Source organism: Triticum aestivum, chromosome 4D, assembly GCF_018294505.1.
Source record: "Triticum aestivum cultivar Chinese Spring chromosome 4D, IWGSC CS RefSeq v2.1, whole genome shotgun sequence".
In the NCBI taxonomy this organism is placed as follows: Eukaryota; Viridiplantae; Streptophyta; class Magnoliopsida; order Poales; family Poaceae; genus Triticum; species Triticum aestivum.
Genome location: NC_057805.1, coordinates 503918697 through 503929176, shown reverse-complemented (window position 1 = coordinate 503929176; position 10480 = coordinate 503918697). Strand labels below are relative to the sequence as shown.

The 10480-nt window shown below is 52.4% G+C and overlaps 1 protein-coding gene across 1 annotated transcript; it reads left to right on the top strand.

The window, feature by feature from the left end:
• Nucleotides 1-1345: 1345 nt before the first annotated feature.
• LOC123099072 (uncharacterized) lies at nucleotides 1346-6251 on the top strand. Its single transcript, XM_044521203.1, has 7 exons — nucleotides 1346-3103; nucleotides 3209-3299; nucleotides 3389-3546; nucleotides 3639-3690; nucleotides 4750-4829; nucleotides 4955-5048; nucleotides 5130-6251. The coding sequence occupies exons 1-7, from the start codon at nucleotides 1913-1915 to the stop codon at nucleotides 5723-5725; spliced, it is 2262 nt and encodes a 753-aa protein (XP_044377138.1). The 5' UTR covers nucleotides 1346-1912; the 3' UTR covers nucleotides 5726-6251.
• The last annotated feature ends 4229 nt before the right edge of the window (nucleotides 6252-10480 follow it).

Genomic DNA, 10480 nt, shown 5'->3' with positions numbered 1-10480 from the left:
ATACCAGTCGCAAAAAATGGATATATATAGACACACACTATAAAATATCAAAAGATGGAAATGGACACTCGTAATTTTGGAAACTTAACCTTTATTGTTGTTGTTGCCATTCTCCGGGTTTTCGACGGTCCACGCCACCCTTTCTATCCTTAGTACCTATTTGTTGCAGTCACTTCCATCTCCAATATTTATTATGTACATACAAGTATACAAAATGAATACGTTGAGTTGACTGGCGATACAGAAGAAGCCATATAATATAAAACAATACATTAACACACGCTTGTGGTCTTGCAACCATTAGCCACTAGTCTCTGGGTCTTCGATAGTCCATGCCACGCTTAAAACCATTACTACCAAACGTCGTTTTGCGCGCATCATCATGATGGGATCAACGAAAACAACGTGCATCTTATAACCGTCATAGCTTAGAGGAACAAACACGGGACTTGGCCTCTATAACCTCTTGAAAAGTCAAGAGACGAGTCACCTAACCATCTTGCAATCCCAAATAAAAACGAATTGGACGACTATTCTCAGGCAAAAGAAAGAAAAGAATTCAGCGACTATTCATCACTGAAATGCCCATAAACGTTGAAATGAAATGCTCCATGGAGCAAGAAAAGGTGAATGGGGAGGCGTCAAGCTCAGCCCTCGGTTCTGTTGCGGGTTGCGGGCACATTAACCTTTAGTGTTATTGCCATTCTCCGAGTTTTCGACGGCCCACACCACCCTCTATATACATGGCATTAATTTGGGATTTTACTTCTATCCGTAGTATCGATTCATGGCCATCAATTCCGCCTCCACTATACAATCAGGAGAAATGAATGTACATAGTCAATTCGATGGATGACCGGTCAGACATAAGGCGACACATAATATAAATGACACACCAACGCACGCTCCTAGTCTTGGAAGCGTTAGACTCTCCATCGTTGCCGCTATTCCCCGGGTCTTCCACGGTCCACGCCACACTAAAAATACCATTACTACAAAATGTCATTCCGCACACATCATCGTCACGGGATGGCCGAAAACGACGCGGAACTTCTAACCCGTCATGGCTTAGCAGAAGAGAAACAAACAAACAAACACGAGACTTGGCCTCTGAAACCTCCTCTTGAATTGAAAAGTCAAGAGACAGGCCACCTAACCATCCTCAAAATCCCAAAAAAAAAACTGAATTAGACAATTATTCACCATCATAGAAATATTGCTAGTAGAATATAGAAACATAAAAATAGTAAACATGGAGGAAGAAAAGGTGATAGGGAGGAGAGGGGAAGGAGGCAGGAGGGGAAGCGGCCAGCCGTCGGTCCCGTTGTGGTGGGTGCGGCTTTTACCGGGCCGGCTGGGATGGATGGATCCCGTCCCCGACCCCAACCGATTGAGATGAAGGTCCCCTCCCCTACCTCCGTCGCTCGCTCCTGTGCTAGCTATCGTGGCCTTTTATTGCCGCTCCCCTCCTCCGTCCGCCCACTCTAGTCTACTGCTCGCTCTGCTTGCTTTGGGTGCCGTGGCGTGGTGGATGCTTGGTTGGTTCCCTTCCGCTCCTTGTTGACACCCGACCCCGAGCCGCCCCACGAGAGGTAGCACAGCGAGCCAGCGGCGGGGTAGTACCACTGCCACTGCATCATCCGTCCGTGCCCAACGCCACAGGAGAGAGAGAAAGGGGGCGGTGGCAGGCAGAGGCTGCCACGCAGTGGGCGCGCCATAAAGGAGCGGGCTGCGGGCGGACGGACGGACGGAGTCCACCGAGATCCGGGAGCCAGCGCCGCGAGATCCGCTGCCGGATTCGCCGCCCGGCCGCCGCGCCTCCGCTCCGCTAAAGCTCGGTCCTTTTGGGGAACGGCGTGGTGGTGGTGGTGAACTGGTGGTGGCGCCGAGGCTTGGTCGTGTGGGCGTGCCCATGGCGCGGGCGTGCTCGCTGGACGCGGACGCGGGCGAGGAGGAGTTCTTCGACTCCAGGGAGGCCATCTCGCCGCCCTCCGTCGCCTCGCCGGCGAGCTCCGGCCGCCACAGCAGCGCCGGCGACGGCGACGGCGTTTTGCTCTGCGGCGGGGCCCTGCTCGAGGTCTGGGCCACGGGCCCCTTCAGCGTCGAGGAGCGCCGCGAGCGGTTCGTCCGCTCCCTGGGCCTCCTGGATCCGGGAGAATCGGGGCCGCGCTCGAGGCCCCGCGCCGGCGAGGAGATCGTCGTCCTGGGCAGCCCCGGCGCGGAGCCGGCCTCGCCCGCCCCTCGTCTCGCGCGCGGGGCTGCGGGGGAGGAGGAGGCGGGGGCGCCCGGCCTAAGCGGCGGCGGCGGCGAGGACGGCCTGGAGTGCGTGTTCAAGAACCTGGACGACGGCACGGTCTTCGTCGTCCACGAGCTGGGCAAGGATGGCAGCTTCCGGAGCCTCAGGGAGCGCCGCTCCAACCGGACCGTCACCGCCGCGGAATTCGAGAGGATCTCCGGCTCCTCCCCGTTCATCCGCGAGATGATGCGCCGGGTGGACGACTCCTCGGACGAGCCCTCCACCCCTGAGAAGTCCGCCGCGGGGAGGGCGAGGCGCCGGAGGAGGCTGGGCATCGGCGCCTGCGTCGTCGACGCCGAGGACGACGACGAGGCGAATTCCACCTCATCCAGCTCCTGCCGGAGCTGCGCCGGGAAGCCCGGGAAGGCCGTTGACAGGGTCAAGGTCAGGCCATACAAGAAGCGGTCAAAGGAATTGTCAGCGGTGTACAAGGGCCAGGAGATCAGGGCGCACAAGGGCGCCATTGTGGCCATGAAGTTCAGCTCCGACGGGCAGTACCTGGCCACCGGTGGCGAGGACGGCGTGGTGCGGGTGTGGCGCGTGGTGGAGGGCGAGAGGCCCGACGAGCTCGACTTCGCCGAGGACGATCCGTCATGCGTCTTCTTCACTGTCAATGAGAACTCTGAACTGGCTCCTGTCAACTCCAGCGAAGGGACCAAGAGCAAACAGGACAAGAGTTCAAAGGGGCAAGCAGATCCGGCCTGTGTTGTGATCCCTCACCGGACCTTTGCGCTGTCTCAGGTCCCTGTGCATGAATTCTATGGGCATGATGATGCCATCTTGGATCTCTCATGGTCCAAAAATGGGGTGAGTTGCAGTCCAGACAGTGTGTTTCCATGTACCTGAAGGATCTACTACAGATGTTGTTATGCTCATCTACTAAAACATCTGCCTTCGCTTGGTTTTGTGCAGGACTTGATCTCTGCATCTATGGATAAAACTGCTCGACTGTGGCGGGTCGGGTGCAATAGTTGTCTCAAGGTTTTCTACCACAATAACTACGGTAAACCCTTCTCCCCTGAACTAATGTTTCCGCAGCCTGCCGCTCCTCACCATATGATGCTGACATCAAGTTTGTTGTCTATTATGCAGTGACATGCGTTCAGTTTCACCCTACGAGTGACAATTATTTTATCAGCGGTTGCATCGATGGATTGGTTCGCATTTGGGATGTCCGTAAATGCCTAGTCGTAGACTGGGCTAATAGCAAAGAGATAATAACCGCAGTCTGTTACCGGCCTGATGGAAAGGTTCGCTTGAATATCCTTGTACTAGCCTGTTTTTACCAAGCGGCTATTTGTTGATTCACTGAGATGCTTATATTACTGCTGGTTTCATTCAGGGGGTAGTGGTTGGGACCATAACAGGAAATTGCCGCTACTACGATGCATCAGGTAATCATGAGTTGGTTTGTTTGTGAGATTTGAGTTGTACTTCCTGATGATTGGCGAACTAATGATTTTGGAAATAGTAGCTTCAGTCGACATCCTCATTTGTTTGTTAATATGTCAATATCGCTTGCTTTCACGAGGACATCCAAGATGTATATGCACATTAGTAATGATAGGGATACCTCATTTTGTCCTCGCTATAAAAATAGCGAAAGCAGGATTGTTGCTATCCTCTAGTTGCTACGCAGGTCATCCTGTTTGAGCTTATGGATGTAGTTTCCTTGGGTTTTATTAGAAAGAAGATAGCGCTCAGAGATTTTCATCTACGCTAATCGAACAGTTGTTCCCTTGATTTTCCCTGTCTACGCTCCTTTTTGTCCTGATGAATAAACAAGAATGTGCCGTTAACGGATATTAAATATAGGCATCCAACAGTTGGAAAATTATGGAAACAAAAGAAATACTCTGTATATTTGGCGTTGAATAGGTGGCATGTGCTGTCGACAATATATTACTTAATAGGATCATTGCCATTTTGATGTAATACAACAGTGGCTTCTGTTTTGGCGGGAGTGGAATTCCAACTTCTAAGATTGAAATGGAAAAAAATAATGAAAATTCTAGTTAAAACTCTATATTTCTGAATGTGGGTATTCCTGTACTGTCAATGAGTGAACAGTACGCAAAGTATTATTTGGTAAAATAGAATCACAGAATTTATAATGCTCCTTTGGTGTAATTATGTTGTCCTGCTTATATAAAGATCTTGGAGAACACATGACACCTTACATTTATCATCGTTGTGTTAGGAGTTCATTTTTAGTACTTAAATTGTGATACCATCAACTCAGTGTTTAGGATACCTGGAAAAGGCAGTATAGTGAAAATAATTGTACTTGCTAGTAAGGCAGCAAATGGTTAACTGTTAACCCGATCGATTTTGTGGAACACAAAGAATCTTAATTTCTTATCTGATGTTCCTTTTTAAATATGCTGAAGTGTTCAATGTTTGCAAAATCATATCAGTATCTTAATTCTAATGTATTTTCCTTTTTTACACAGAAAATCGTCTAGAACTGGAATCTCAGGTCTCTCTGAATGGCAGAAAGAAGTCTCCGCTTAAAAGAATAGTTGGTTTCCAGGTACTGTCTTAAGATCTGTTGGCTGCACAAGATTTTTTTTTTTTTTTGGTGATACAGACTTGGGATCTACTCATTGTTACAAGTGATTCTTACATTGCCTTCTTCTTCAAAACTTGTGTTGACAGTACTGCCCATCTGATCCAAAGAAGTTGATGGTAACATCTGGTGACTCACAAGTTCGCATTCTTGACGGGGTTCATGTAATTTCCAACTACAAAGGTACTGACACCATCTTCTTGTCTTGGGTTAATTCATATTATTCGTGGCCCTGAAGTTCACATTTCTATCTCCTCTTCTCAGGATTACAAAGTTCAAGCCAGGTTGCCGCATCATTTACCCCAGACGGAGATCACATAATCTCTGCTAGTGACGACTCCCGTATCTACATGTGGAATCATGCGAACCAACTTGCCCCAGTCACAAGCCGCGTGAAGACAGTGTGGTCATACGAGCGTTTTTTCAGCAACGATGTCTCCATCGCCATACCATGGAACGCCTCACAGTCAAGGAACTCTATTTCACTGGCCTGCAACATCCCTTCTTTGCGGCAGGAAGTCTCGGGCGACCTCTGCGACATACAGGACAGCAGCACATCACGCTGCCAGACTGAAGATTGCCTTGAAGACGACAACATGTTCCGGTTACCATCGGGCAACTTCACTCTTAGCAGGGCGTTCCTTGCAGAGTCTGCGCCAAGGGGGTCAGCCACATGGCCGGAGGAGCACTTGGCATCCAACTCCGCGACGGCGTCTATGTTGCGTAAATCTCAGTACAAGTTCCTGAAGGCGTCTTGCCAGAATGCAGCCACACATGCCTGGGGCCAGGTCATAGTCACCGCAAGCTGGGACGGCCACATCAGGTCATTCCAGAACTATGGCCTGCCGGTGCAGGTTTGACATCGCGTCTTCTCGGCATTGCTTCATCAGTGGGTTTCCCAGAAGCGCGGCGCGTCTCGACTTCACGGCGAATGCTTTGATGCCCCGCCTCGGGAAGCCTGGCTGGCCCGAGCTTGACGCTCGTCCAGATATACTGTTGCGGTACAAAGCGTCACATGGCTGGTTTCTTGTGCTAACATGCTTGTGGACCATAAGTTGTATGTAGCCCGGGTGGTCCTCCAAGATCCCGCCAGCGTCGACGCCCTTGTAGCAGCAGGCCCCCTTGGGAAGAAGGCGGACCGCCTTCCTTCGCTGAATTATGCAACCTTGTGGCGGGGTCTGGGCAACCGAGACCTCTTGATGCTGTTTCTTTGCGTTGTTCTGGAGCCCTCCGTAAATATATAGGAGACGGTGAACATATGTTTTGGCCAGTTTCGACTCCCCTCGCCCCGGTCGACCAGTCGATCGACGCGGGCGAGCGGGGAGCTAGCTAGGGTTGGATCTTGAGGATGGAGTGCACATATTGGATTCATTTCATTTGTTGTTACATGTTGTTGTGTGAGTGAGTTTAATGGTGTTGTACTGTGCACATTGACGCCTCCATTTCAGTGTGCTGGTGAGGTGTGGTGGACATGGTCAGGTGGGTGTGGGGGGGACCTCTCTCACCCTCCTCCTCTAGATGATGATGATGGATGGATAGGGATGGTGCAGTTGCAGTTGGGTCTCCTCTGATGGGATCCCTAACTCCAGGGACCAGCCTGAGCCTGGGTATGGTTATGGTATGGTATGGGGCTCATCTATCTCTCACTCACTCATGCTTGCCTGTCTCCTTCTCAATACCTTTGATTGATTAAAGCTGGCTGGGTGAGTGAGTGCTCAGATCTTGACCTTTTTACCTCCTGCATTGCCTTGCCATGCCCCTCTCTCACTTATTATTTGGCAGTGATGATATCCTGACTTCAGCAAGGTGAAACTGGCCTTTCCAGTTACCACTAGTACTTTCTTGCCCGTGCAGTTTGCACCTCGGAAAACTTCAGACCTTTACCTCCAGCTCTGAACCAAGAGCAAGTCTCTCTGGGTGTGTGCGTGTGTCATCGCCAAGTGGTTTTCAGATAGGCCAACTATGCGAAAACTCATTTTTTCGGTTTGGGTCGGCGTGGACAACCAACAAGGCGACACTAACGGACATATGTCTGTTCTTTTTTATTCCCGCGACGCATTTTTGGCCTAAATTTGAGCCAGTTTAGTGTTGGCGCGAACGACCGCGAGTCCGTGACGCCCCCACTTGTCCTCCACTTGACCCGTTCATCGGTGGCACAACCACCCCATTTCCCTCCTCTCTACCAAAACTCTTCCGCCCTCGCGCCATGCTCGACGCGCCAAACCCCGCTGTCACCTCCTTAGGCCGTGTGTGTGTGTGTGTGATTGCCAAGTGGTTCCAATGTTTGCTAGTAGTACTTCCCTTAGGCCAACTTCAATGCGACAACCTATTTCATCCGCCCTCGTCTGTTTGGGTGCGCGAACAAAAAACGTGGCCGAATGCGGACAACCTATTTCATCCACCCTCGTCTGTTTGGGTGCGCGAACAAAAAACGTGGCCCAATGCGGCGACGTAAACGGACATGTGTCCATTTTTTGTCCGCCATGATGCTTTTAGGTCCAAATTATGCCGGGATTAAGTTGGTGTGACTCCCGCGATGCCTTCACTTGTCCTCACCCCGTCCCACTCATTGGTGGACAACCAGCTCATTTTCCCCTTCTCTCTTCCTAAACCCTCCCGCCCTCGCGCCATAGTCGACGCGTCAAACCCCGCAGCCACCTCCTCCACGACCGCCACGGGAACGACGTGGCCACCCGCGCCATGCACCCAAAGAAGAAGCCGGAGAAGGTGCGCACTCCGGAGGAGACAACGGCTGAGTCGGCAAAGAGGGCTGGCTAGTGGAAGGTCGCGGCAGACAAAAAAGAGGCCGTTGCGACAGTCGTCGTAGCCGAAGCTGTGCGGCGACATTCGCTGTAGCCGAAGCCGTGCGGCACCATGCCACCATTACGGAGAACGATGCCATCATTGCCAAGGCCACGCAGCAGGTCCTCCTCATGTTGGGTTCTGTGGTGAGCCGACCATTCTCGCCATTGTCGATGCGGCCGCGGCCAGCATGCGCTCGTCGGCTGCCCACCCGCAGTCGTCGTGCACGTCGAGAACGCCGCCGACGTACGTGTTCCTTCCTCAACACGACCCGGGCGCGTCCCGCTTCTCCGAGTCACCTTGGGGCGGCTCGCCGGAAGTGAGTGAACTCGCACAAACATTCCCCCTGGTGGCGGCCCTCGACCTCAATGCCACACCTGTGGCCGGCCAGTCCACCGGGATGCAAAGCAAGCGTCCGCGGGAGATCCCTATGGGCAACTTTCCAATGCCCACAACTTGTTCGATGAACCACCGACCCCGACGGCGGCTCATGAAGACCCGGCCTACTACAATGAATTCATGGAGGACATGATCTGAGGGTGGCCTAAGTGTACGATGGCAACGAGACCCAAAACCAAGACGGGAACGCCGAGTACGCCGAAGGGCAAGAAGACACAGACGTCCACGGGCAAGAAGACACCGACGGCCGGAGCAACAAAGGGAAAGAAGATGGTGTGGACATCGACGAGGAGCCATTGTTCCATGAGGAGCTCTCTCACCAAGTAAATGCACAAAGGAGGCGGCAGCAAAGCATCCAAACGGGAGGATACACACAAGATGAGGACAAGTTTCAAAGCATGGATGGAAATTGGACAAGATCCCAAGACGGGCGTCGAGAAAAGGCACAATGTTTTGGAGGAGGGTTCATACATACTTCCATGAACGTAGGAAGTTTGAGCCCTGCAAGTTTAAGAGTAACCGTGGAGACATGTCGATCGCAAAGAGACGGGCTTTCATCCAATTGGAGTGCAACAAGTTTGGTGCCTCCCTTAAGAACATCCCAGCCGCCCCGTGAGTGGCCTAGGCGTCAAAGACATGATATACAATTCCTTCCCTTGTCCATATGTGTGCGGGGTTTTTGATTTTTCACCACCACTTACTTTGCACTTTGATAATTTGCCACTCTTTACATTGTAATTGATCTATTGCCACTCTTTACATTGGACCTTGATATTTTGCCACTTTTTCACACAAAAACAATACCTGTAAATGATTAACATAATTTATACACAAAACAGTGGACGAAACTACCCTTTGTGCTAGTTTGACCGGTGCATCCAGCCCATTCACTGATTGAAATCAAATGGGGATGGGAGGGGATGAACTCGTTCACCGCCGCCGCCCCCTCTGCTGATGGCCGCCGCCGGAGTATCACATGCCATCAGTTGCACAGCCATGCTGCTCCCCGCCTCCCTTGCTGCTCGTGCTGCTCCCCGCCACCCTGACACGGAGGATGGCCAAACCCGTGCCACCAAGGAGGCCGGCGCGTCCCCAGGTGGTAGAAGAGGTGTCGCCCTCCCCTTTGCCCAGAATGAGCTGGCTCCCAGTCGCACACGAGCACACGGGAGAATGTGATAGGAGGTTGCTGGGAGAAGCGCACACGAGCGTGGCCACTGGGGCTGTGCTGCACCTAGTGCTGTAGACGACCAACAGCGGCAAGCAGCAAAAGCGAAAGGAGCGGCAGCGGCTAGGAAAGGGAGCAGCGGCGAGGGAACAATGTAAGTAATTGATCAATCATTGTCCAAATTGATGTGCTAAACTAGATGTTCAAAATGATGAATCCGTCCATGCAAGGAAGAGATGGAAGATGCAGGCTCTGAGAACGTCAAAAAAAGAAAAGCAAAGAAAGTTGCAGGATGCGTGATGCTGTCAATCCGTGGTACTTGTACATCTGGACGACCCGTCGCGGAGCAGCAGCCGTACGAGGCCGGCGGCCCTTGCTACTGGAGACCTACACAGAGGCAGCGGCCATGCGGCTCGGGGACGACCTGTACGGAGGCGGCGGCTGTGCGGATCGAGGACCGCGCAGGATGACCTGCACAAGCAGGTGGACGGAGTAGAGCACGGCGTCGGCTTCCACACCATGGACGAGTTGCTGATGTGCGAGGCGGCAAAAGGAAGGGTCAACCCGTCCGCTCCGTGGTGTAAGGCGCCGGCTGCGGAGCAGAAGCAGCAGCGGCAGCGCACATCACGGCAACGCGGTGGCCGGCAGCAGAGCACACGCCGGGATGTAGTCGCCTCGGGAGGGGGAGCGGGACAGAGAGGACTCACGTCGCCGGGATGTAGCCGCCGGGGACAACCAAGGGCGTCGACCGTCGAGAGTAGCCTTAGCCGTCTCATGGCGTTGCTACCGGCGAGAGGAAGGGGATAAGGCGAGCGACCGAGAGCTCCTCTCCCGTTCCTGGTCAATCTCGGAGCATGGGTGTTTTGGTCATTACATGCGGGACCCGTCTCACAAAGGGCAAAAAATCAAAGTCTAGTGTAAAGAGTGGCAACAGATCAATTACAATGTAAAAAGTGGCAAATTGTCAAAGTGCAAAGTAATTGGTGGCAAAAAAATTAAAACCCCCCCAATCTTTGGAGACTTTCAAGACCCAACATGGGTACAAGTCATTCACCATGACCCATTGTTGGACGATGATTTGTGAGTGCCCGAAGTTTAAGGAGCAATATGCCGCACAAAAGAAAGGTGGGGGGCCGGCGGCGGTTGTTAAACCAAGTGAAGGTGAGAAGCGGCCGAAGGGGAAGACCAACTCCAAGTTTGACGACAAGCATCATGCTTCAACACTCGCGTTGCAGGAAACTTTGAAGGG

Coding starts and splice junctions, on each gene's coding strand:
- LOC123099072 (XM_044521203.1), top strand. CDS start 1,913: ATGGCGCGGGCGTGCTCGCTGGACGCGGACGCGGGCGAGGAGGAGTTC. Junction 3,104..3,208: donor TCTCATGGTCCAAAAATGGG/GTGAGTTGCAGT, acceptor GGTTTTGTGCAG/GACTTGATCTCTGCATCTAT. Junction 3,300..3,388: donor TTTCTACCACAATAACTACG/GTAAACCCTTCT, acceptor TCTATTATGCAG/TGACATGCGTTCAGTTTCAC.